The following is a 27,964-nucleotide window of genomic DNA, read 5'->3' as shown; positions in this document are numbered from 1 at the left end:
TGCCTTACCCAGGTCCATGTCGGAGGCCTTGGGCCGTTGTGAATAGGGGCTGCCCTTATACACAGCATCGAGCAGCTTCTCTTTGACCTGAGTGATGGTGTCACAGTTCAGACACTTGACCGTCACCTCTTGGGCGTTCTCGTTCTCTGGGTTCACGCAGTGCAACGTCTGGTGGAAAAGAAAAGGTGGAAACAAAGGAAAAAGGAGACGGATACAATCATTTTACGCTTAAGAGAGAAGACCTAGTGAGATGTTTGGATGATTGTTACGGTGCATTTGAATGTACATGACATGCCTTTTCAAATCTGGTTTGTTTGCAGCGGATATTTAAAAAAAAAACTGGACATTTTCTAGTCCGCTCAGTTTGTTTGGGGACACAATAACACAGCATTCGCATGTGGGTGCAGATCCAAAACCCACTGAAGCAGATCCTGCTGACAAGTAGGTCCGTCTCTCCAATCCAAACCTGGAGTGCTTTGTTTGGAGAGAACGCGTGATTAACGCTGGGCAGCAGTTGGGCGGGTTCACGGCCAGATCGCGCTCTCTCCCTCTAAAACACAGCTGATGCTGCGGCGCCGTGTTTACACTGGGAGGAAGCCTTCCCCTACAGCAGACCAATTAAGCCGGCGGTGGCCGCCACATTGCAGCCGCTGACTAGTTAGAGCTTGCTTTAGAAACTGTCATCGTCAAACGTGACTGAGGCTCTGCAAACCCGTCAAGTGATTTCAGACCGAAGCCGACAGGCCTGCAGACACGACGGGTCTACTGACCAGTGTTTTGTAGTCAATCTGTTGCCTGATGAGCTTGTCCTCGCTGAGGGAGTAGCGGGCTTCTCCCGTGATGGCGTCTATGGGCCCCTTCTCCATCTGCTGCTTGATGGCACAGTAGAGCATGAACAGAGGCTCCCCGGCACATTCCTGGTGAGGGAGCAGACAGAGAGAGATGTTAGAGTCGCCAGCAATTCGAACAAAGAGTGATTCTCTTTACTCAGATTCTTTTCGTTTGAAGGCCTGAGGTCCAGAAACTTCACTGCAAAAAGCAACAACCTGGGGGAAAACAAATATTTACCCCCCCCCCCCCCCCCCCCCCCCCGTCTCTCTCTCTTATTTCCCATCCCATGAATCATCACACATACTCTAAGAGGGGTTAAAATACAGTGTGTCTACCCACTTCATAACACAGTGATTCAACTCAGAGCCAGTTCATGAAAGCATTTATATCTGCTATTCTGACAGGCTGTCGCAAATTAGTGACAGGGGCGCAAGATCTTTCAATTTAGTGTGGAAGTTACTGAGACTACGGATGTAAATACTAGAAGCCCTGTCGAGGCTCATCTGATTTGCAAAGACTGTGTGGTTGAAAAGGGTCTAATAACGGGCTGTTTTGACATCTGTTGAAGTCACGCAGAGCGGAGAGGAAATGTGTTTTCTGCCGCCGAACTTGGAAAGTTGTTTTTGAAAAGAAAAAGTTTCGCATTTATCCAACAAGAGCGATGATTTCTACATCTCTGCTCTTTAAACCCCCTCCACTGTATCATGTAAGAATCCTTAAAGTTAGACTTACATAGCCATGTTATAATGAGTCTATATTACCCACAACTTTAACCGCCATTTATTCTGTATTCATATAGTCAGTCAAGTTATTTTATAACTATCTTCATTGATTTACGTTTTTTTCTCTTCTTTCCCTTATGTCTTCCTTTTTTAAATATGTTGTAAACTAACTTTAATGTCATTTAAATACTGTCATCGTTTGTTGTTTTTGAGGGAAGCAGGTTTCTACTGTATTCCACTCAAAAGGGAGACTAATGAGTAAAATGAATCGGTGAAAAGATCGGTTGGATTATCGAAGTCCTTTGAAACGTACATCTTAAACTACTGCCTACATACAGCCAAAAAGACTTTTCTCACAGCGATGGGAATTTTAGTACAAACATCGGGCGAATCCACCTTAAGAGGCCTCTCTCTGTCCGTCTTAAAGCAGCGTTATTTAAATGCCTTCAGCTCTCTCCCGTCCTCGACACAGACACAGATGTTATAAATATGTTTCCCCACTCTCCGCTCCATCAAAGACACTTGCCAATCAATAGTGTCAGTGGTCGTCACTTGGGCCCAAGGAAAACACTCCCGACTGAAGTAGCGGCAGTTTAGAGGGGAGAGAGAGGACACATCGGGGCCAATACTCATCCTGACGAGAGCTTAATGATCGACTGTGCAGTGCTCAGGGAGATACTTCAGACTGTGTGTGTGTGTGTGTGTGTGTGTGTCGGAGATGCATGAGGTCCAGATGAGAACAGGGGAAAGTACTAATTCATCTGTCTCACCTTCAAGCACACTCTACAAATCGCTTTTTCTTTCTAACACACACACATTCTTTTTCCCCCTCTTCCTCTCTGTAATGCACCAACCTTCAGCGCTTACTGCTATTTCAGCTTCCTCCTCTGTTTTCTTTCTTTCATCTTTCTCTTTTACATTCGCACATGCAATGTGTGCTGTATATGTAAGACAGTGCTCACCATCACAATATCTAATGATCTTTAATCAAGGTGTGGCCTGTGATTTGGAATAAATATGATGCCAGATGATTGTTGCCGTCGGCATTTTCTTTTCCTTCTACTTCTTCTTATGTAGCTTTAAAATACATTTTCCCAGTTGCAATCTTGTGTGCCTGTGTTGATTGTTTATTTATCTCTAGTTTGATGACAAATATATGTAAAAGAAATCTGTATTAAAGTGTCATCTCGCTGCTGTAAGAGGGTTTCAGATGTTTGATGACCACCAAAAAACACATCAGTCAATGTGTGTTTGAATAAAACAAGGAAAGCAGAAACGCGAGACTCAAGGATTGTTTTTTTTTATAACATCCTGAAGTCCCTAACATGATTGCAATTAAACAATCAGAGTAGGAGGGGAAATGATCAGTGACATTTGTAAACTACGACAAAAGTATCCATCCAAACTTTGGGTTCTCAGTCTCTAGAATTCAAAATAACGTTAATTGAGGAATGCTGTCATAACTAGCGAGTATTTGTCTTTTTTTCCTATCTATCCACTTTGTTTATCCCCCCCCCCCCCTCCATCTCTTCCACTTATATCACCATGAGCAGCACTGAGCAACAACAAGTCCAGCTACTTACAAACTAATGTTCCCAATGTTCTGGACATGATGACAAAAAAACAACATCCACAACACAAAAGCTAAACTGATGCCGGGGTTGTATTATTGAAAAGACTTTCTCTACTTTCGATCACACATTTGAATCTATCGTTCTTTATTCAGTTCACCTCGTCATTATTTCCTCCTCCCTCTTCACTTCCTTCTTTCTCTCTCTTTTTCCCGCTAATCTCCTACTTCCTTACCCCTTTCTTGCCTCATCTCCCCTTTCTCTCTTCCCCTCCTCTTAATTGTCATGCCCTCCTCTGTTCGTCTTCTCTCTCCCCCATCACCTCTGACACCTTTAACCCCCTCCCCTTCACCTCCCCTTTTGCCTTGCCTTCCTCATCCCACCGCCTAACGAGAACCTCGTTAGCATCTGGGCCAATTAGGTGGGCAGCTGCTAACGAGACGGCGCGAGCATACATCACGGCTGCTATGCTTTCGCCTTCCGTGCTCGCGCCTGTCTTCGGAATTTGCCTTTGCGCCGTATAGTGGCTTCATTAAGGCTCCCTAATTGTGTGCTGACATTTACACTTCAGGGACATACTGCTGTGTCCTGCTGTTGTGAAAGAGGAATGGGCTCAGATTCCTGCATCGCTAACAATCAATGGAAATCTGCACAGGGATGTTGTGTATTTATTATTTTGTAATTCAAGAAATGTGAGACATAGAAAATGTGATGTTTGAAGTAACAGTTTGGATGCTTTTTGAGTACAAAATACATGCGCGCACTATAATCATGCTATGCACACAATATGCACTCATGATGCGATTAGGTTTGTACTTCACAATTTGCAATCAGAAGCAAACCACCAAAAAGAGAGAGAGAGAGAAAACACCAGATCTCCCTTTAAGCAGGCTCTGTAAAAGCGAGACAGGAGGAGGACAACGAAGGCGAGGGAAAGGAGCGGGGGCGTGTGAGGACAGCGTGAGCGGCATCGCACCCCCCTGCTGAGGCCAATGACCTTAAGGCAGAAAAGGAGTCTGACGGCGGAATAATGACAACAGAAACCACGCAGATGAAAGAGAGATCAGAGGGAGAAGATGTGAGCTAAAAGAACGACATAGAGATCAGTGAGGAGGGACTGATCGGCTACAAGACCGAAATTATGAGAGCGGAGAGGATCTGTGGACTTAAAAAAACATTAAAACAGCAGAGAAGAGAAGAGACGCATGCTGCTGGGGAGCTTGGATGAGCTACTGTTTGTATACTGCACTGGTAGGGCAAGAATATATACGGCTGAAGAAGAAAAAGCCTTTTAATAACTGCAACGGGGAGAGAAAAAACAAGGTTATAATAAAACCCTCTAACACACAGACATTAAAAACATTACACGATATAAATCTGCTTAAGATAATGAGTTTTAATCCGCGTTTAAAAGAAGCAGATTTAATAAGGATGTTATGGGATCATGCCTTGTTGGGCTTACCTTGAGGAACTTATACAAGAGGAACGTAAACCAGTTGGTCAGCATCTTCTCTGCAACAGACTCCGTTCTGACACACAGGGGGGAAAAACACGACATTAAGAAGAGAAAGCATGGAAGAAATTGCAGAGCGACATAATTATGAAAACAAACAAGCATCGAGAGGCCATAAGGAAAGTGTTTGGGAAATATCCACATGGTTTTGTACTGATTACAGGGGAAATCTATTTAAAGTCTGCTGTGTTGAGTTGAGAAGCAGTTGTTGGTTTCCAGAAGAATTTCCTTAAAGTGGCAATGTGTAAGATCCAGCCATGATTTATAAAAAGAAGAACAATATTAACAGAATATGAAGAGGTTGCAGTGCTGACATCATGTCAAAGAGTCTATGTATTGAATTGCAGAGATATGTACTGAAATGAGCACGCTAACTGACTAGCCGCGACCCGTCCTGTCTTGTTGTACCACTTGTTCCTCAAAAGGGGACAGTGAGTCACTGTAACGTCCGGTCTGCCTTCAGTCAAACATGAGAGGACGAAGAAGTTCAGCTGCCCTGAGGGCTGGCCAATCACGTTGAAGGCACAGGGTCGGGGTACGTTTTGATAGTTTGTTGATTGGATTAAATTCAGAGTGGCTACAGGTCCTCTAACTCCTGGTAAAGTGGTCTTCTGATACGATACGATATCTCGTTGCTGTTATCCAACAAGCAAACTATCAAAACGTACACAGAGCGTACATATTTCTAGTCACCTTAACTAATTGCGAGGGCCCTCAGATTTATCTTCCCAACTCCAGATTTGATATTCATTCATAATGAATTTATTATTGGAACATTTATGTGGACTTGCTGTGCACTTTAGATGTGCTAACATTCATTGTGGTTCACACTGTTTTCATTATTATCTGAGGAAACGACTATAACTCAAAGGGACAGTTTACACCAAAATCAAAAAGACATGTTATCAATCTAGACTGTTTTGGTGTGAGGAGCCTGGTTTTGGAGGTCGGCCAGAGAAGATATCTGCCTTCTCTCCAATATGATGGTACTATATGGCACTGCTGCTGTAGTTTGCACTGTTAGCGCTGTCAGCTGTCACATGTTATCAACTTTAACACATATTAAAGACACGTGGTCTTCAAACCACAAGGCAGAAGGGTCGCAGAGCAAAAGAGTTTTCACCCTCGAACAATGCATGCTGGGAAGTGTGCTGTCATGCTGATCCTCTGTCCTTGGAAACTTAATTTGATGAGTTCAGAAAACACTTCAGTCAGTTTCAAGTCAAAAGATTTCAAGATAGAACAACTGACGTTTATAAGTTCTGAAACGGGTCTTAAGATAAATGAACTTGAGTTCAACAAAACTTAGACTCAAATATGTGTTTACGGTACATTAGGTTCATCAAAATGAGTTGGTGCCACTAAATCCCTGTATGGTGTTTATCAGTGTAGTCTATATTCGTCCCATGTCTCTCCACATCGTCCTCACCTCCTGAGCAGCAGCTTGGGATGGTTTTTGCTCTCCAGGTTTCTGTCTATCAGGTCGGACAGCAGCTGTTTCAGGACTCCGGTGGCGTACTCCATCTCCCCCTGCAGGGCTGTCATGATGAGAGACGCCACATTGCCTCGGTCCCGCATTGAAAATGACCTGGAAATACACAGAAACGCAATAATAAAATTAAATATTTCACAAATGTTTCCCCCGGATTTTGTGCCATCAATTCTGAAGCTGTGCCTCAAAAAACACGTGTGACATTATAGCAGTTCATTTAAATATTAGTGCACATTTAATCTAAATCAAAAGGTTGCAAGCTCTGTTTTGCCAAAGACCATTTGGCTAAGTGCTTTAGGGTAATTTCAGCTGCTAAAATGTTTTTACTCTGTTTATCAATTATTCTTCCCTGTCCTAATCAAAGGGACAGACAGCACAGCCTTTCATGTCAAATTAGTCAAATTTAACAGGTGATAAATATTCCTTTTTTCCCCATTACGACAGTTTTTGTCTGAAATCTATTACTCAGTCTTTGAAAATGTACTACAATGCTTATTTCTAAGGAGAAAAAAAAACATTGAAATCACGCATAAAGCACACAGTATACTGTATTTACATGATCTTACTCCCATGGTTGGAAATATCATCTGGGTAAAAGCTCTGAAATGATATTGCAAGCTTGAATTTAGCCTTAAGTTATTTTTCAAAAGCGTTTAAAGCTATTCAATAGTAGAAATCCCTTTTTGTTTTTACTAAAAACAAACAATGTAGCCTGTATCTGAACAATAAATAAAGACATGAAGGAATGCAGACACCTCTGTGCCTCCAGGGTTCGTATGAACGTCAACAGGAAGTGCTTCTTCGTCAGCAGCTGTCCAAACAGCGTCAGAGCCTTCTCCACATTGGCCTGGACCTGAAGAAAGACACAGAGACAGACAAGTCACATCAGAGGCTAAGAGCAATGGAGAGCTCTATTTCTGTTCTTAATTAATGAGAATGTTTTCTTTGTGTTGTGGAAAAGAAATATTTTGCAAAGAACTCACGGTAAATCTGAGTTCAAGATGTGTAAGTTAAAATATATTTGTGATATCACAATAGTTTGGAAGCCAATCACAGTCCAGTATGCAACATGCTTGAAACTTGAAGCCACCTAAAACAAAAGCCCAAGTGTACAAATGTACACTATATTAAGACCATTTTCACCGGTTAACCTTGCCCTCAGACTGCTCTTTGTGACGGGTGACTGAAACCGTTCTTTAAATCAACCAGACTCCTTGGTGGAAATATTCTAAATATTGATTATTTTAGGCGGGACTTTCCTTTTAGGTGGCTAAAAAAACATTTTGCTACTGCATCTCTGAGGAACGTGTGTGAGCATAATCGATTGCAATAAATAGCATACAGGATATAAACTATAAAATAAAACTATGATTCATTCTGAGCGAAGAGAGATTGTGAACCCGTCCACGAGCAGACCTTTGTTGTTATTTTTCCCCGTGTGATGGGCTGAGATTGCCTTGTAAACAGCCAGGTAGGACTGATTGGCGACTCTCTCTCTCTGTGTGCCGTGTTCTAAGTGTTTCCCAGCCGTCGCTCTCCAAACTATTTTTCGCAGGCATTTGACATAATTGTCATCTCGACATCAGGGGGTGGATGGGTCAAAGCATCCTCCAGTTGAATGTCAATGAGACAAGAACTTTATTCGTAACAAGCAGTCTGATCTCCCTGTGTGCTCATACATTGTCTTTGTTCTGACTCGAGGATTTTATCTTTGAGCTATTTGTTATCAGACTAGTATGTATGTCCTATATTGATCGCTCAGTTCTTAAAGAAAGTTCCGACATTTCCTGTCACTTTCACCATTTTGCTGAATCGGTCATATTACGTGAAAGCCCCTCAAACTGAATCTTTTAATAACGCTTTCCGGCTGGCCCGGACCGACCCGGCGTGAGAGAGATTCCTGTGTCAAACGGAGGAGGGAGGAAGAGATGGAAGGGTTTGTGTGTGTGTGTGTCAGGCTTGGTGACAGAGGTGCGCCCTGCTTGTTCCACTGGCTGGCACCTGTCACTTCTCATCAACAACACACTAAACCCCCTGAAGACGACTCTCTGTCGCTCACTCGCTCCATCTTCCTCACCACTCTGATTCTCTCCCGCGTGCTCGCTGTCGACTGTTTCGCATCATTGCCCTTCCTCCTATTTTAATTTCTCCTGCTCTTTGTCTTTGTGTCTCTCTAACACGTACACACACACTCACATACTCACACACACACACACACACATAATTTCCACCTCTCTCTCTCTCTCTCTATATTGTCATCCTTTCGTACGACTGTAACATCTATACTTCTTCCTCCGATGCGCCATAATAAAGTGCCGGTGCCTCTCTTTAAAGTGCTAAATGAGATTCTCGGGCCTCCAGGGCGGATACGGATTGTGATGTGTGTGTGTTTGTTTGAAAAGAGAGAGTGAAAGCAAGAGAGAAGAAGAAGAAAGAGAGATGGATGCAGATGCATGTATGTACGGCTCAGACAGTTTTTACCGAATGTCAAAGAGAGCGTTATGAAGGGGTACATTCAGGTATCTGCACGACTGGTGTATGTGTATACCTGTACTGCGTGAAGCATGTGTGTGTGTGTGTGTGTGTGTGTGTGCGTGTGTGTGTGTGTGTGTGTGAGAGCATAACTGGTGTGCAGTGTGGCTGTCTAGCTTAGGGAAGAGAGCAGTCACACAGAGCAATAAAGCTAGGAGTGTTAGTTTACACAGGCCATTGGATTACACCGCCAACCCCTGGGGGAAATACAGAGGGATGGGGAAGGAAGTCTAGACATAACTATAAAATAGGTAAGATCCCTTTACCTCTCTGCCTGCCTGACACCTTCAATTAAAGGTGGACTGTATTTGTATCAGGGGACATCATACTCTCGCTGTCATATTTTCTAGTGTTTATTTTGATTTGCCAAAGTAAAAAAAAGTAAAAAAGTGAGAGAAATAGATATTTTAGGACCTCATAGGCCGATAAAACCAGCTGAACATATTCATGCGAGACACTAGGCGTGACTTGCTTTCACAAAGAAGTGAGCAAAAACTTGAGCTGATTTGTGGGGGGACAATATGTAAAGCTTTATATAATAATAGTTTGGGGTCATCCGACTAAAATGATGAATGTACCCGGCGGGAGATTATTCTAACGTTATTTCCTTAACAGCTGCAAGGAAACTTCTGGCTGATGTCTGGTTAACGTGTTCTCTGCTAGCTGGTGTCTGTACAAGCCCAAAGCTAGTTGTTTTTTTTGAAAACAAACAGTACTCTCAACTCAGTCGAGCCAAACATTTTTTGGCATTGTACGTTTCTGCAAACATCTGGATGCTTTGAATCAAAGTTTCTGAATCAAAAACTTGTTTCATGAACACGTTTCATATCAGCATCGCGTAACGCTTGCAGAAACGCACAATGTCACGCGGTTAACGGTGTAAAACAAATGCTTAGGTTTGGGCAAGAAAACGGCTCGGTTTAGGTTAGAGAAAGAGATCATGGCATGTGTTCAAATAAAAGTGTAATAATAGTAACACTGTAACTAGCGGGAATAAATAACCACCAGGGTTAAGGTCCTGAGTTTGTTTGATCCATTCCACCATTCATTTGTCTAACACACATCGGTTGCTGACATGGTGCACTGCTATGTCACATTTCGTATCATGTGTTCCATCTTCTTTTTCAAGTTTGTTGTAATGTGTTGTTTCATTGTAGATGAAAATTAACTTGAAGCTAACTCTCTCTAACAAATGGTAAGATGTACGTCTGTACTGCTCATGGGTCCTAAAACATATGCAGGAATGTTCCCCGTTAAACTTCCACATGATATCAATATTTACATCACGTTTAATATTCGGAACAAGCAGCAGAAAAACAAGATGTAAAAAGTAGGCTATACCTGCTTCACACAATTAATCTACATTTCATATTCTAAGCTGCTTGTTATCTGAATTTCAGGTTGTGTCTGCAGGTTGTGAACATTCATTAGGTGAAGGGTTTCTGGTGTCTCACACAATTAAATGTCACCGCAAAACTTAATTAAATGTTGAATTTTTGTTATTTATAGCTTTGTAAATGTTGAAAGCCTCACCTAATTAGATTCAATAAGGGCCTCAGAAGGATTTAGATTTGATACTCGAGTGAATTATGCCACATGACTTTATGCAAGCCTGCGAAAGTGGTAAAATAAAATGCAAAGGAGGGACAATATGGAGCCTGAGTGGATTCTTTCCTAAATTGCTGTTGTTCAAAACTTTCTAACTACTCTGTAGACTTTCTAACTGTCAGTAGTTTTCAGTATATCAGCTATACGTTCTATAGTCTCTGCTGGAGCCACTATGGGCTAGTTTCTATATCAAACGATGATTCGACTGTATTTAAGTACTGTTTCGTCTAGCCAAAAATAAGATAGGATGAATCAGATGAGACCGCCCAGAGGGCTTTTTTTCTCTTCTTCTTCTTCTTCTTCTAGGAATATAAATCCACTTTCTGGATTAGAACGATTAAATGAAGCTGTGAAAGGTCAAACAAATTATTCCTTGACTCCAAAAAGTCAGCGCTCCAATCAAAGTCAATGGAGCAGCACCAGATTCTACATCTTAATGATACTTGCTGATTACAAAGTTGGCTCTCTGGTTGCTAGCTTTGGAGGGGAGTAGTTTATGTTGACACACTATTAATTGTACTTGCCTTGGTCTCAGCGGTAAAATGTCCTTATAAATCGTGTGCACTCTCTCCATTCGGCTGTGCTGGCAAGGTGGTTGCATGTACTGACTTAATTACTAACTTAACAGTGATGGATAATGCGAGTAAGAATCCTGGTAACCCTGCATCTCATTTCTCCCTCTCTGCTCTAATACCCTTTCCCATCATATTTTGCTTCATTTTTGCAATGCGCTCTTTTTTCATCTCTTTATCTTCTTGCATTTCTTACATAACATTTCATTTTAGTCAAGCATTCCTCAGTTTAAAACTTTACTTCTCCACATCCAGAGAATATGGTGAGCGTCTGTCCCATGAGTTCAAACTAATGATGATGAGACTTTTCTAAAGCCATTTGCATTCATTGAGACAAGCTGAATACGGCATCACAAACTTTCGGTTAATTCCTAAACACGCAGTGCGAGTGAACTGTTCAACTGTTGTCGATGAATTAAGTTGTAATTTTCTGCTAATTTAAAACAAATCAAATGGTTATTAAATAAATAATTTGCTATACACAATGTCAAGAGTTTCTCATTTCTTTCTACACCACAGAGCAATAAAAGATTGAATGCTTGTGTTCAGGGATGCATGAAACTGGGGAAGTGAGGAGATCAATGTGAAGTGATGAAAGTTGGGGTAGTACCACCTGCAACTTCACTCTGCTTTCTCTACCTCTGATGTTACTTTATCAGTGCAAAGGCTTAGTTCTCGGCTCTACTGGAATTGATCACTTATGGTGAGTTTGTTTGTCAGTTTCAAGCTTGGTTGGTGGGGTACTGACCCGTACCTCCATCTCCTTGAGCACAGGGTGGTCCTCAATGCCGGGGAACAGGACCCTCATTGCGTACGTCCGATAGTCCAGGAAGGGAATCCCAGCTCCGTCCAGCTCCTGGGTCAGCTCGTGGATGTCCGTCTGAAGCTCGGCAAAAGCTGTTTCGAAAAAATGGACAAATAGAGAGGTGACAGGATGAGGAATGGTGAACTTGTGCAGTTTTGTACGGAGAAACTACTAACAGCACTACTGTTGAACATCATATTGGGTTGTGAAATGACAATAATCAAGGAGTATTGCCCCGTGATATTAATAATGTGAGAATTCATCGATTACGTAATTTTATCAAAAAAGCTGCAACTTGGACCACATGGTCCAATAAACCAATCATGTCTAGTTCTAAAAGCTCGGACACACCTTTGGGGATGAGTAAATGGGACTTTGGTGAACTTTGACGCAGGAATTCACGCTGTTTCCTGACAGGGAATTATCTTGCAAGGGCTGACCTTTGACGGAACGGCAAGCTGGAGAGTTAAGAGCTAACGTAGCTTATTAGCTATGTTGCGTCATCTAGTTTTATGTAACTTGCCTATGCCAGAGTGTCAACTGCTACACAAAAGAGGCATGTTTTTTCAACAGCTAGGAGTAGATGATACAAATGTGTCTATTGAACAAACAATTATGGCTTATTGTCCTGTTAGCAACTGAGCTTATGTGCTTGCTAAGTGTTAGTTAGCAAGTTAGCTAGTTAGATACAATCCTGAGAACAACATGCCGGCACAGAACAGAGAAATTAGAAAGAAGCTTGCATGGAGAGCTATTGTGTCCAGCGCTAGGTAGCATTCCAGCTTGCTAGCGCGTTGGCCCTTAGCTTGTCAGCTACAGGACTTCAGCAACTTGCCCCGCATGTGGGGTAGTCCTAGCAAGCCCAAATTTGGAATGACTAGTTCCCTCAGCTCTGCAGGATACTCCCTGTGACATAAAAAGCAATGACTTCCTTTATTGAATTACAAAGCGCCACGTTCTACCAGCTTGATGCTATCAATCTGTAACATGGGAATCTTCAATTTCATTATCTGATGAAAAGCAGAGATTGGAGGGAAATTTAGTAATCATAAGCTCTGATGAGGCAAGAAGCCCACAAAGGCAACAAATAAGAACTAAAACTTAAAAGGAAAGAATGAAGCAAGGATAAGTAGATATTCAAAATAATAACTGATCCCGAGTTAATTCAGTTATTTTCAGTGAAGGACATGTAACGTAAAAGGCGGCAATGTAATTTCCTGTCTAACTAAGAATTTTTTGATAACACTTATAAGAAAAATGAATGGGCGAAAAAATGTAGTTAACTGAATTTGTTCTTTGGTGTCTGAGCCCCGACAAATTCAATCTTTGCTCGTCCGAAAAAAAAAGAAAAAAGAAGACCCAAACTTAATGAAATAAAAAGGGAAAGCTAGCTCGGGGAGAGAGAGAGAGAGAGAGAGAGAGAGAGAGAGAGAGAGAGAGAGAGAGAGAGAGAGAGAGAGAGAGAGAGAACCAGGAGACAGAAAACAAAGTTCCTGGAAAGGAAAGTCAATTAATTGCATGAGTGGATAATTATTAAGAGAGCGACAGATGAGTTTTCATGCATAATTTCTCCCAGCTGTTATTGGACTGTTTGGTCCACGAGAGAGATGGAGAGGAGAGGAAGCACAGAAGATAAAGGGAAGGAAGAGGGGAAAAAAGAGAGGGGAGAAGAAAGAAAGATCAGCGCGTAAAGGTAAGACCTGGAGAGAAGTAGCGAGTAGAGTAGAGAGGTGAAGACGAGGACACAAAAAACGAAATAGGTAGAACAGAAGGAGCAGAATAAGAGATAAAGGCCCCCCACTCCTTCCACTTCATCATCATCAAAACTCCTCCTCTGTCATTAATCAATCTCTCATTTACAGCTCAACATAGCTAGTCTAGGGCTTTCACTGAACAGAGCCAATGTGGCCATAAGCAGTTCAAAGATATTTAATTGAATTCCCTACATTTTTCTCAAGATTATTTTGAGTGAGCAGCAAAGACATCATCACATAGAAGATCTGACTGCATAACTTAGAACAAAAAGCAAAAACAAAACCCACAGACGTGTCGGTTACAGCGATATCAATCTAAAGTTTGCTAAAAATAAGCCAGCATTAGCCACCACAAGCTCCTGTTTAAACCAGACCATGTAAGGCAGTAGCAGCTAAAGTACAGAGTGTATTACATTGAGAAAAGTTGCCTGTTATTTCTTATGATTTCAACTTTTCATTCGTAACAGTGAGTTTATGTAATTTTTCTCAAAAAATGTACATAGTCCTTCTTAAAGTCAAGAGTTCCACCACAATTTGAAATCAGTGCACAAGGTTTATTTATCTACAGACAATTACAACCAAACATACTTAAATAGTAATATACTGCGCCATTGGCTTTTAGTCCAGCTTTTTGTTGGTCAATGGTGCAATCGCTTTCTGCTGCTCCAAGACAACAATGCATCAACAATGTGCCTGACCACACCAAACCGTACTTCCACAACGTGGCCATGAAAATGACAACTGCGTTGGTCTGCAACTAGCATTGACAGTTGCTCCCTGTGCTCAAGTGGAGAGTTTCATAAAGTTATTTTCATAAACTAATTCATTTATAGCCAGTTAATATTGATTTTTGGGCTGCTCTGCCTGGTAGGACTTTCCTGGGAAAATCCTCATGTATTTCTTATTCGAGTACACAAAGAAAGGACCTCAGATTACACAAAGTCTGGGAAGAGAAGTGTGCTTACGTTAGCGTGGAAACAACACTCTGCCCATGAATTTGTTCAGAAACCCCTAAGCAGCTTTGTTTGCTCCTATAAAGCGTCTCAAAAAACAACTATATTACCTCCCCATAACCAAAAAGTGACACTTTCCAGTCATCAGTTGTCATTTCTAATGTGAAACTAATCATCCATGACTGCTAATATGCTAGTTTGGATCCCAGTGTTCAGTGTGACGTCTGCTCCTCACGGATGACTGAACCAAACATCCCCCGTCTCACACACATGCACTTACTTTTGCGAACACGCACACACGGCGGACCACCCACTTCATCTGTTCCTCCGCCCACACACACTGTCTCGTATCTATAGGCCAGCTGGGAGTACAGCAGGCGGGGCGGGGTGGGAATAAGGCCATGCTTCATTTCCTGGAAAACGGAGTGCTATTATTTGACTCCAATAACGTCTGGAGTATCTTTGAAGAAAGAACAGGGTTTTTCTAGTTCTAGACAAACGTTTAAAACGATACAAGGTAAAAACACATTTTCTTTCTGAAAAGGTCAGAAATCATGCACCGATCACCCTGAAACTGGAGCACTTTAATTCAACAACTGTTGCAGCATTTTGTCCGACAAGGGATCCTCTGAAAGGGCTCTGACTCTATGTCGTGGCTGTAGTGTAATCATATTATAACCTTGTATCGTGGCCGTGTGTGCCTGTTTCATTACATCGAGTGTAAACACCTGGGCTGTCCTCACATCAGTTATCTACACTCTGCTGCTAAAACGTCGACCTCATCAGCTCCCTGTCAGCCTGGTCTGTCTATTATCCATGTTTCTCCCTTTTACCGCTCACTCATTATACCTTTAATGTCTCTGCGAACAATCCCCTCGTTACGTTGACCTGTCATCGCCCCTCTCTCTCTCTCTCTCTATCCCCCTTCAAACGCTTAGCATGTCTTTTTCTGACGCTCTTCTGCTGCTGTGGTGTGTTTTCACTCGGAGGTACGGACAGATGACCCGACTCGTCAGACAGTGTTCTCCGTCACCGAAAATCTCAGAATGGTTTGTATCCATCGAGTAGAGTTCCACACACTTAAAAAAGACAGTGTGTTATGAATAAAAAAATGGAAATACAAGGGGGTAATATTTATATATAAAAATAAATATATATCTCTGCAAAAGCCGTTCGTCAGCAATCTTTAGGATTTCAGAAAACCCATTGGCAAAATGAAACAGGTCTAACATACGGATAAAGTCGATTATGTTCATAAAAAGAACACATAAAGAACATGATAGAAATCGAGTATATGCATCTCACCATAAAAACACCACAACAACGCCGACGGCGGCTACGGGTTTATACTATTTTGGTGTTTTCTCTCCAATTTATGACTTTATAACCTCAGAAAACTTTCAAGTCTTTTTGTCTTGTGAATTTGTGAGGCTTTTTCTAATAAATTCACCACATTAATCTCTGAGAATATTAACACTTTTTAATCGTTATTCAATTTAAATAAAAAGTAAAATGAATGACCGCCTCCCCCGGCTCTGTAATCCTACAATGTACGCTGTATTTGTCAGACTCGCTGGGCGGACACATCACACTGATCATATATCATCTCCTTTGCCTCCAGTCTGATGAAGGTAATATAACTGTAACAGCGTGATCTTATATCAGCCCTGTAGTTTTGTATACAAAACACTTTTGTATTTGCTATGACTCAGCCATTACACAGTTATGCATGTGCCTCAGTAAACATACCCTGCAGAAACCCTGCTGTCAGCGATGACGGCAGCATCCGACTGCTTGATTGATCGAGTCTATAGAAACGTCCTGTAACATTTTTCAGCTGGCACATTCATACCATTATCCTCAACCGGCTTTCTCGTCTTGTATAGTTGCACGCTCGCGCATTAAAAGTTCACACACACTGTTCCCTACCTTCTTTACACTCCAGGGCCACTCTGGACTCCAGGTTGTCCATCTGGAGCTGCAGACGTTTCAAAGTGCGGTCAGCGTCCCTTGACTTCCTCTTGTAGGCGATCAGGACGGCGATGATGACCAACAGAAGCAGGCCGCCACCCCCGCCGATGCCGATAATGGCAGGAAGCGTCAGCAGGCTGTCCGAGTAGATGTGAAGAGTCCCGGGGGAGTACTCGAACCCACCAGCACGGATCTGGAAACACACACACACACAACTGGTTTTCAATGATCAAGGGAGAAAATACACACATTTGTTACTCCGGGAAAGTAGTTTTTTCTTAAAACAACTTTAATCTGAAAGCCCAAAACCCACCAGCAGGTCTGAAAATCACGTTTTCTTCAGAAACAAACGGCAAAAAGCGTTTATAATAGCCAGACGCTTTAAAAACAGACATTATCGTTGGCTTTTCAACTCTCCAATGGCCCTTGAACGCATCATGTGTAATTTACGCTTCCTTCCAAAAAAAGGTAGCCAAATCGAATCTTAAAATTGTGATATTTCATCAAAAACACTTGAAACTACATGTCTCATATAAAAACATTTAACTGTGCACTTTTCAGTGTAACTGGGAAGCCATGATTGACCAACAAAAACAATGAAACTTTGACTGAACTGCAAGCGGCTGAGACTAGAGAGGAAAGTTGTAATAACAGGTTGTAAAAGTTAAATAGTTCAACACATAGAGCATGTGGGGCCTCATTTAAAAAGTATATTGGTAACACTTGTGGGCACTTCTATTGATTTCCAGTTTATTTAAAATAAATTATCAAAGAATTTCAACTTTTTCTCATCTCAAGAATTGAATGAGTTTTTGCTTGATAAAGGTGTAGGACGTATATATTGCAGTGTAAAAACAAGGCCACAGAGAGAACAATGTGACAGGAGCTAAAAAAAGAAGAAGCCCCGAAGCTGCTTGAGGGTTAAAAAGGCTGCAGGTTCAGCGCATTTCCCCAAGGCAGCTCCACCACAGTCGATGAGGGAGAGGAAATTGCTATACCGGATTCTCCTGGGCCAGTCTGAGGATTTGAACGCCTCTCAGAGAGACATAAAAAAAAAAAACAGGCAGCGGTCACTTCTCCAGCAGCAGGTGGTTTGAGAACAGATCAGGTGGTCTGAAGAGATCAAAAGGAAGTGGTCTGATGAAAGAGAAGTCTGTTGACCCGATTTCTACCACAAGGATCATTAAACTTTCATCTGGTCTGTACTCACACTAAACAGGCCCGATCTCTGACAGCCTCACATCGCCTCGACTGCTGTGAACACGTTGCCTGTGGGAAAGGTTTTCACGTCTGGCCTTTTAGGAGAGCAGCTTCAGATGCTTTTGATAATGAGGACCTCACAAGTTAACTTGCACAGTCAGCTCCACTCCTTCTGCATTCTCCGCAGATATCTATTTGTTGTTTTTTTTAAGATAAGACATTTTGCCGCTAATGTCCTCATTTATCACTGTCGACTTTTAACAAACTGATTCAGGTCAGAGAAGGGAACGCCGACCAAGGTCAAAGCTGTGCGGTGGAGGTGGACGCAGACAGAGTATGCACACGGCAGACACCCGGAACACACACTCGCACACATGTATAGGTAATCAAACAAAGTAATCAGCAGCATTTAAATCTCTCCCCAAGGAGTCCTGGTAATTATGGGAAGTCAAACACATGTAATGTTTTTTCTTTTTTTCTGACTAAATACATTTACATAAGGGCTTTGCGTCTCAGAGAGAGAGAGAGAGAGAGAGAGAGAGAGAGAGAGAGAAGAAAAAAGACTCATGGCGCTGGAATCCATCAAATCAAGCTATCCACAAGGGGGGTTGATAACCGATCAAAATGAGGTGTGATTATGCACTTTGAAGCTCTCCTAAGTGCACTTGCATGTTAACATTATCAAAGTCTGATTTAAAGAAGTAAAATAGAGAAGCTGTTATATCAATATCGATGTAGGCAGCGTCTACAAATTGAATTTGCAACAGTACAGCCAATTAGATGGGCTTGTATTAGATTAAGCAGCCAATTAGCTGCGTGGACACGATCGGGCTGCAAAGACGGAGATTAAACTGAATTCACTCGTACGCAAGATGTTTGGATTGAGTAGGTGGCAGAGCGACAGTCTATCTGAAGACATCAATGAAGTCTGCACAAGCTGATGGAGCTTCATGTAGTTACCATAGTTCATTCAAGTTATAATGGTGCAGCTGTCGACATATTGGACAGGCTCAACGTGTGGACTGGTGATTCGCAAACAGTTGAACCTTTCTTAAAGCTGCTCTAATCATTTTAGGGACGCTCGTAGTGATGAACCTCTATCGCTCCCCTCGGCTCAACTGAGCCTTTTAGCGTCTTTCAGCTCATTAACTGGAGAATTTAGCAGCTAAAGAGCCAGATAATTCTCTCAGGAGACGATAAGAACAGGTTTAAAGGTTTAAAGGTTTAAGATTCATCTAGACCTGTTGTTGATCATCCTCAATAAGCACTTAATGGTTGGTACAGGCGTGTTCTTGTTCTCACAGACAGTTTAAAAAGGGAAAAACCTTTTATCTGCATTTGCCGAATCAGTGTTGATGTAAATGTGGTCAATTGAAGCGATAGATTCTCCAGATGGTGCTTTGATGACGGAGAAAGCTGAGCTCTCCTTCTGGCGGAAACGTGTTGACGGTGCCTACATGTACCAGGATGCATTGTGTTGAGGGTCCCCGTCGGCTATATCCTCCTACGCGGCTAATGCAGCCTCGGCCTCTCTCCGCTGCATTTATACGGCTGAATAGCCGAATCAGCCGGAACACTGTGAAGTGTATCCTCGTCCATTACATCCTTTACACTCGTATTTTGGGACGCCATTTTCCTTGTTGGAAACGTAGCTGGTTTGCAATACAAACGGAGAGAGCAAAGAAGTTCTGCTTTTGAGAGGCATTAGACCACGCCTCCTTGGCTACCCAGAGGCGGAGACTAGACATCCAAACTGAACCTGCAGTTCTTCCCTGAATGCAACTATGGCTGTCACGTTGAATAACAGTGCTGGATGCAGGAAGAACAGATTTGGCAGCCATTATAGCACGCGCTGAGGAATGTATTGTACTTCAAACACTGATTGGCCATCCTCGTAAAAGGTGGCGAATGTTCCCTCTGTGTCCCTCACAAGGAAAATGCAGCAACTTGAGCACGTTATTATACGTTGCTTGTGTCAGTATTGGATAGAAATCTGTGGCGATAAGGATACCAAAAACAGGGTAGAGGACATTTGGGGATTCTGAGGACAAACATGTCATGATGTCAGTAGGAAGAGCACCGGTGTAAATACACTGGCTGAAGCTCCACTGCTTCAGTTTCAGGTGTTATCCATGCTGGCTCACTGTCACGGCTTACTGCTGCACTTGAATAAAATGGAGCCGTTGTGAATGTAATGAACGTGTGACGTTATTACTAGAACACCGGTTATTTTCGTACTCTGGCGCGTCCGAATGTCTGCAGGGAAACAGGACTATTGGCTCAATAAGAGGGTGAAGAAAACATACATTTCTAGTTCACCAAAAAATGCCTTTTTCTTTTTGTCCTTTGCAAAAAGTGCTAAAAAGCTATTTATTAATAGTATTTCAAATGTTTATTTAAGTGAAATGGAAACTGTATGGTGCCACTCCAAGCACGAGTTAGATTAAGGACTTCTATGACACAGGACCTGGGTCACCAGAAAATCTCTGCTCACATACTGGATGTATAGAAGGCCCTTAATATGAAATCTATCAATAAAACAAATGCAAATTAGTCTGCATCATCGAATAAGAGGTCGCTGCTATATCTGGTGCCAATATCCGGGGGATACGTATCCTCGGATGACTTGAATGCAGCGCGAGTATAAGCGATATTAAGTTGGTGACACATTTTCAAGGCATTTTGTCTATTTTTACTCTCCTGACAGACTGAAGGACTGACGGAGGAACTTAAAAAGCTGAAGGCCAAAACAACAAATAAGTTTCTTCGAAAAACTCAAGGGAGGCGCACAGCTGCCAACACACAGCTGAGCAACTGAAGGGACACACACACACAAACACACACACACAAACACACACACGCCCGGTACGTCTGGACACCCATTGGGGTCCCCTGTATGTAGGTCATTCTACACGGGGAATATTATTGTGCTACAGCTGTGGCCTTCTCTGCAGCATTCCGCACAGACAAAGATGTGCACGTAAACACAAACATATGAGCGCTCGCTCTCTCTCTCACACTCATACACACACTCACACACACACACACACACACACACACACACACCAGAAGAGATCTGAACAGACAGCTCCATTTTTTTCTTTGGCTATTGTCAGACGAAGGACTAACTCCACCACCCCCGCCAACACATCGCTCCGATATTCAACATGACATTTTGTTCAAAAAAAAGAAAGAAAGAAAAGAAAAGGGGCGTAAAAAATAAATAAATAAATATACAGTATATATATATAAATTCCAGTTCCTCCTTGGAACTGGCTGGTTGCGTTGAGAGCTATCATATTGAATTACATGGATGCGCTGTCAGTGGCTTTCTAGGTATATTGGCTGTAGCTAGCGGGGAGTAAATGTCATAAAGATATAGTGAAATGACTGTGAAAGGACATTGGTGATAAGTTTAAAAGGGGCAGGGGGTGGGGTGGTCGTGGGTAGTGGCGGGCTATTCAGACACATACGTATATTCAGAGCGAGCGCTGCGTGCGTCGAGGTTTGACCTTCCTCAATACAGATGCTCCAGGAGCCGCGCGGTGATTTTGAAAGTCTGTTCCAGTCGGAGTGCATCAGTCTGCAGACAGCTGACAGCTCTGGACACGCAAAGCTGAACGGTTGCCCCCCGAGACACCACTCGTAAGCTCGTTCTTTGACTTTCTCCAGCACTATTCGGCGCCGTGTCGTAACTTCAACAATACGAAACTCTAGAAAAATGAAAGTGACATCAACAGCTTGATGGTGGTAATAAAAAAAAACACTTCAGAAAAGCTGCAGCTTCGCACAGAAAACAGGAAGTAGAACTCGGTGACGATGTGGCGACGGCTTTCGGAAGGTGCAACTTTAGCCGGGCTTTGCTGAGAGTTGGACAAAATTTGCACATCACAATGTCATGGTCCCAGGTGTGTCTGCCTGGGCGTGGCCTTCCTTTCCCCCTCCTGCTGCCAATCAACTCACACACATGGAACTCATTCCCTCATCAAGCTCCCACAGTATATCTACTCAGCTCTCCCTCAACTCCTCGCCAGATCGTTTGTTCTCTCTCCGTGAACGACAGCTCCCACACCTCTCTCTGGCAAATAAAGAAAATTGTGTTTAACTCCAACTCCGAGTCCTTGCTTTTGGGTCCAGCCCCGCACTACCATGACACACAAAGGTTTATGCAGCGAACGAGGTTCCTGGATTAGAGCTCAGAGACAAGCTTAGCGTCTGCATATCAGTGGCATCCTGGAGAAACAATTCTATTCTTAATACCGCCTTTTATGTTTCCGCATCAGTCTTGGACAGAGTCGTGGACACAAACGGCAGACAAAGTGGAAACTTCTTATCATAATTTAACTCTGTTTGCCCACATCCTGCTGTCGTTTATTTCCCAGTCTTATGAACGTCATTCCTTTGTGGATCAGGTATTGTTAGCCTGTTGATGAGTCTTGAGAAGTAGGTATCTTTATAATATATAACTCACAACAGCCAAAATGGCCAGTATGCAAAAAAAGGAGGTGCTACAGTATATTTGCCTTTAATTGACACAGTGTGCAGCTATCAGTAGGAAAAAGGGGGATGCTAGAGGGCAAATTAAACATGTAGAAGAAGCTTGGTGGTGCTCTCTGAGATGAAGAAATAAATATGTTTCTGCTGTGGGTATCTTGTAAAGGGTTTCTAAAATAATCTAGACAGTGTCACAGTCCCTGCCAACCCACTGCGCAGACATAGACGATTGAAGCCAGTGTAACAGCATTATGTTCAACGGTATCATTTTTAGTGCCGAGACGTTTAAGCGACTAGTCAATAGACAACAATTCTGATCATCAATTCATCACAAACTAAACGCCTTTGGATTTGGGGACTGTTGCGATTGGAGTTGAGCGTGGGCGGTGGATTGGCCTGTCGATTCAATGAGGGGTTAAGGTGCTTTATATTTTGTGCACTTTTAAATGGCTACACCATCAAAGTAAAGGGAAGCTAATGAACAATGAAAAATATGGAGACGGCCCAAAAAACCAGCAGCACCTGCGGCGAAGAACTGCTGACGCTGTGGATACGCTTCAGTGGATGGGAAGAAACGTGGCCTTCAATCTGCAGACACTTCTTGAGGTTCGCTGTGGTCATGTTGAACCCATTATGTGAGTAAGTGTTTCATTTCCCTGTGTGTTTCTCAATGGATTGAACTCGACATTAACTGCACTGAAGTGGTGCAAAGTCTGCAGATCTGTTCTTCGTACTGTGCAGTCAAATATTTGACTGGAGGCCCCGCCTCCTGGAAAACTTCCACGGCCTTATTTTCAGCAGCGGGCCGACTGAAGGCCAATGAAGATCAACATGTTAATTAAGCGTTAAATATTTAGCGGCAGCCTTGGTGTGCGTGCTCATTGGAGCGCGCCCAGGTTATTCACATAACTCAGCAACAAGGTTAGAGTGACGTTACGGGCTTATACTGTCAGGCGAGAGTGTTTTCATATTCATAGACATGAATTACTGGGTCAGTGTGGATGGACCGCGGAGAACAGGTGGTCTTTTTTTGGTCCTTTTTAAACTGCTTTTTGAAGAAATCGTGCAAACTGAATCCTGACCCAGTTATTTAATGACTAAGAAAGATTAAAAAAAAAGAAAAGAAAGAAGTCTACCATGAAGGTCTCAGTCGATAACACCCAACAAGATAATCCATCCAATGCATCCAAAAATGGGACAGAAAAAGTGCATGATTTCTTTAGAAAAGTCAAAGAGAGAGAGAGAGAGAGAGAGAGAGAGAGAGAGAAGAAGAGACAGAGGACGCAGAGTCGTGATCTGACCGTGACTTTGTGCTGTCCGGTGAGGTTGGGCCATTCGCACAGCAGCTGGCTCTCCGATAGGGTGAGGACGCAGGGAGTCTCGCCAATCAGCACCGTGTAGTTGAGGCGACTGTTACCTGGAGCCGCTGGGATCAGGTTACGGCCCTAAACACAGACAGAGGGGGAGAGATGTGGTGAGGACGTTTTCATGCAAACTACAGGCTGTGTGCAAAACAATGGAGCTCTATGGTACAGAGGAATATCTGGCTTTGGATACACACACACACACACACACACACACACGCACATGTTACTTGTTTATAGGAACCAATGCTTGCATCTGATTTATGTTGTTTAATGAGTGAGTTAAGGTGTTTTAGGAGCAAATGTTCCCATTTTGTATACAATTTTAAAGCAATTCTGATGAATCTGGAGCCAAAAACTGGTGAAGAAAAATAAAACAGCAAGATGAAGAGCACTAAATGCATATAGAGGCAGTTTGGAGGCACACAAACTGTCATACGGTTTTGTCTTCTGTCCACTGAAGTGAATTCCACGCGTAGAGTCTGAACCCCGAGGTGTGTAAATTCTAACATTTGTCAATTTCTGTTCCTGTTTTTCATTTCAATATCAAGTTCCCTAGTTCCAATTTGACACACACTTTTGTCTGTGATGGAGGGGAGGCAGTTAGAGGGGGGAAAAGAGGGGACTCAAGCAACAGCAAGAAAAACAACAACAAAAAAGCAACAGGGGGAAAGATGAATACAAAGAAAACAAGACAGATAGGAAAACGTGGCAAGAAAACATCAGGAGATGCAGAGGCGGGAGGGGTGGAGAGAGCAGAGAAAAGATTATGGGAGAGGTTAGAAAAAGATGAAAGGAACGCGCTCTGAAGTGAGAAAGAAAATGGGATTGAGCGGAGAACAGAGCTGGCGGAGCGGGCGAGATAGACGGAGAGAGAGAGAGAGAGAGGAGATAGCTGCCGCGTCTCCCGCTGGCTAAGCAGTGGGACGCAGAGACAGACTTCGTTTTCCAATCCCATCGTCTCTGCAGGCCGCCACCCAGCCCCGCTCTGCAACCCTGTAAACATGCATCCCATTCCGTCTCTCAAACACACACACACACACACACACACACACACACACACACACACACACACACACACACACACACACACACACAGCATCCTAGCCACTAACACTTACACACACATAGATTTCAAGCAACACAGGCACTCAAGTTGAAGCCACACAGAGAGCTGTTGCCTCACACACACACACACACACACACGCACACACACTACAGGCAAGAAGCGTCATGCGGGGGACAGGCTCTCAAAAACACAAACACACACAGGAAGGCACTCACCAAACACCAAGACCAGATAAATGTTTTCTCTCTCTCTCTCTCTCGCTAACACACCTCGGGAGAAACACACCCAACACTTCAGATGAGAAATTAATTGCGTGTCGAGCGCAGCGCACAAATCTCTGAGAAACGCACCCCCCCCCCCCCACACACACACACACCCCCCGCGAAATTGCATTTTAGTCCATCTCATCAGCGCTTCCAATGGGTAGGCAGTTCCACCAACAAGCCAAGCAGGAGATTTGGCAATTACCGAGAGGCTCTTTGCTAATAAATTATCATTTAAGGAATAAATTACGACGGTTATGCTGCTTTCAATCTCGACGCACAAATGAATGGCGTAACACACACACACACACACACACACACACACACACACACACACACACACACACACACACACACACACACACACACACACACTCTCCCTGTGATAACATGAGAGATAGTCAAGGCGATTTTCTAGCAGGAGATAAAAAGCACTGCAGCGCTGGAATTCAATGCAAATCGATGCCACACTGATCTGAAAGAAATGGATTGTTATGTCGTCCCTTTATTGTACAAAGTGTGGCCTCGTGAAAGACGAGGTGAATGTGTTTGAGAGTGCACATTGTCAGCAGTTAGGACACAGCATTCTTCGCCCACTTAAGTTATTTGCAGACACCGATCCGCCGGTTATTTCTATAATTTTGCCTCAGTGATAGTGCGTGTACAGTGTATTCCCTCCCCAAACAAGCCGCTCTAACTCCTCCCCAAGAACTCTCTGGCTAAATATTTCGGGCGAGAGATAACACAACGACGCATGCGCACGACTAAGGGATCGCCAATTAATTCTACGCACTTATGTCCGATGCCTGTTAATGAAAATGAAAAACAAATGTAATCCAAATGTGGTGGACCGTGGGCCTGTGTGCTTCTGCACTTCTTCTTCTCCAGCACTAGCAATGAATTACACAGATTGAAATGGTTATTTGGTTATTTAGGAGGGCTCGAGGCTGCAGAGGAGGACGTCAGTCAAAGAAGGTGCTGTTGGTTACTGAAGGAAAGAAATTGGCCTTGGAAGGCGCGGACGTTTGCTTTCAATTATATATTTGCGAGATCCCCCACCTCCCTGCGAGAGTGAACACATTTGAGATTTTCTTCCTTCGTGTTAGAATAAAAATGCCAGTGAGCGCGTGTTTGCACGCGTCGGTGTATGCGGGCTGTGCCGTTATTAATACAAGATAAGTTCGATATCTTTGAGACTCTTCTAGTCAAGCTGCAAGTAGAAAGACCTTGGGAGAAAAAACATCTAGCACCACTCCCTGAGACCTGGGTTTAAATAAAATATTAGGAATGTGCGCACACATCCTGCGTGTAAACACACTTTTCTGTTTGGTTGCTTAGGTGCTCGGGTTGTTCTCATACACTGTTGGGAGCTATAACTACGGAAAAGTAAAGCACTATAATTTGTGTATAACCCACAAAATAAATCTGGTATGTAATCCAAGTAACCGTGAGCCAGGTAGTATAAAGAGCAATCGGAAAGCTAAAGTAGAAAGCCATAAGTGTAAGGAATGGATTCAGCAGAACGTTTACTCTAATGTGAGATACGTATATATATCCCTGGGGCGGACCTGGTTCGTTTCGTTCTCCCACAACAAGAGAACCGCCCCTTGAAACTCCCCCACACGTTACAAAGTCACCATTACGAATCTGTCTGCTACTTCAGCACCATGGACAGCGAAATAGATTCATCAATTCACAGCACAGTCATACTTTCAGAGACGGCGGCTGCACGGACATGAGCAGCATGAGGAGAACACTTTTGGATCTTTTATACTAAGGGCGTGTTTTTGGAGGGAGGGGATTGCAGGTTAACCAGGGGGGGCATGCATTAACAAGGGGGATGGCTTCCCACCTCATATCACCTATGGTCTGTATAGCTAACTAGCTTACTAAACTACAGGTCCAAGAAACTACATTAGCTTAGTGAGGTTACAAAACCAGTTCACGACTAGCACATCCATCGGAGTGAAGGGTAACGTTAGCGCCTCTGTGCTGCTCTTTATTGGATTTGGGGAAGTTCGCACAGCCAACGTTACTCAAGATTGTGTTACGTTTGCCAAAACTTGCCGTTAAATCTGACGCATGGTTAAGTTGTAATGCTGTAAAGAATTAGCCATCATTACAGTACATCTCAGCCAACTGATATGCTGTAGTGTGATATTAATTTGGCAGATAATAACAGCTAATAACATAATAGAACAAAACACAAAGATACTATTCTAGTTCAAAAATGATATTTCTTTCTTGACATTGTAAGATGAGTTATGGGCTGTCTCCCTGTGAACATACTGAAAAACTTATTATCATTAGTAAAAATAATTTCACAACACCAACTAAATGTGACCATTTTGTGTAAGTGTCCTTCTTCACAGCATGGGCTTTCTAAAGGGACTGCACTGTGGTCTTTTCAGTGTCTTAGGAATTGAAATGTACAAGCAAACACTTCTGCCTTTCTCACCTTGAGAATGAGCGGCGACGTGGGCTTGAGCTCCAGTATCCCAGAGGCACTGAGCGGCTCAAACACGGGGTCGGGATAGTAGCTGAAGGTCTCGTTGACCACCACCAGAGCATTCACGTTGTCCATGTAGAACCCGATCTCATCCGGCCCCGTGCCGGTCTCGGAAAAACCCAGCTCCGAGTCGGCCACCGACGGAGCCAGGCACACCATGACGGAGTTGTTGTACACCGTACAGTTCTGAAAGCCAGAGAAAGGAGGTTTGTTGTCAAATCTATAGATGAGGAGGGAAAAAGACAACTCCGAGTTTGCATGCAACTATATGTGCACTGAACTACGTATTTATTTTTATTATAATCTAGTTAATATCTATTTTACAAGAGAATGCCTTGCATACAACAGATAGCTCGGCCACCATTTGAATACTGAGCGTAAGTTCCTGCAGGCTATAATTCTATTTAAAAATAGATCTGTCGGCTATAATAACCCTTCCTTTATTTAAGTCAATGCGCTGTCAAACAGTGATGCTATTATACCTATTGGAAATGTAAATTAGTTGCAAATTTATGATCAACTGTTATTAATGGGCAATGTGCTCTGTTCCTTTACTTGTACGTGAGACTGTTTTACATCATTACTTTGGAGAATATATATATTTGCGTGATGTCATCTTTGCTACAATTTACAGGACTTTCTTTTTAGCACATTTTAGATCTTTTACGACAAATGTATTTTACATAGCCGCCATGTGTTTTTGCATACAGAAGATAAGCTTATGAATAACTGCTTTATTGA

The 27,964-nt window shown here is 42.9% G+C and overlaps 1 protein-coding gene across 1 annotated transcript in view; it reads right to left on the bottom strand.

Annotated features, from left to right (window-relative positions):
* The window catches only part of LOC142960261 (plexin-A1-like), a 110,666-nt gene that overhangs the window by 14,534 nt on the left and 68,168 nt on the right, over positions 1-27,964 (bottom strand). Inside the window, exons 15-23 of the mRNA XM_076102028.1 lie at positions 27,173-27,409; positions 23,320-23,463; positions 16,283-16,517; positions 11,596-11,738; positions 6,885-6,982; positions 6,067-6,225; positions 4,587-4,653; positions 771-917; positions 9-168 (exon numbers count right to left, since the gene is read on the bottom strand). Of these exons, the coding sequence (XP_075958143.1) occupies positions 9-168; positions 771-917; positions 4,587-4,653; positions 6,067-6,225; positions 6,885-6,982; positions 11,596-11,738; positions 16,283-16,517; positions 23,320-23,463; positions 27,173-27,409 (1,390 nt within the window). The remainder of the gene's footprint in view (positions 1-8; positions 169-770; positions 918-4,586; positions 4,654-6,066; positions 6,226-6,884; positions 6,983-11,595; positions 11,739-16,282; positions 16,518-23,319; positions 23,464-27,172; positions 27,410-27,964) is intronic.

Source organism: Anarhichas minor, unplaced genomic scaffold (assembly GCF_050575085.1).
Source record: "Anarhichas minor isolate MPS153535 unplaced genomic scaffold, ASM5057508v1 ptg000003l, whole genome shotgun sequence".
NCBI classification, from domain to species: Eukaryota; Metazoa; Chordata; class Actinopteri; order Perciformes; family Anarhichadidae; genus Anarhichas; species Anarhichas minor.
This window is presented reverse-complemented; position numbering and strand designations above follow the sequence as displayed.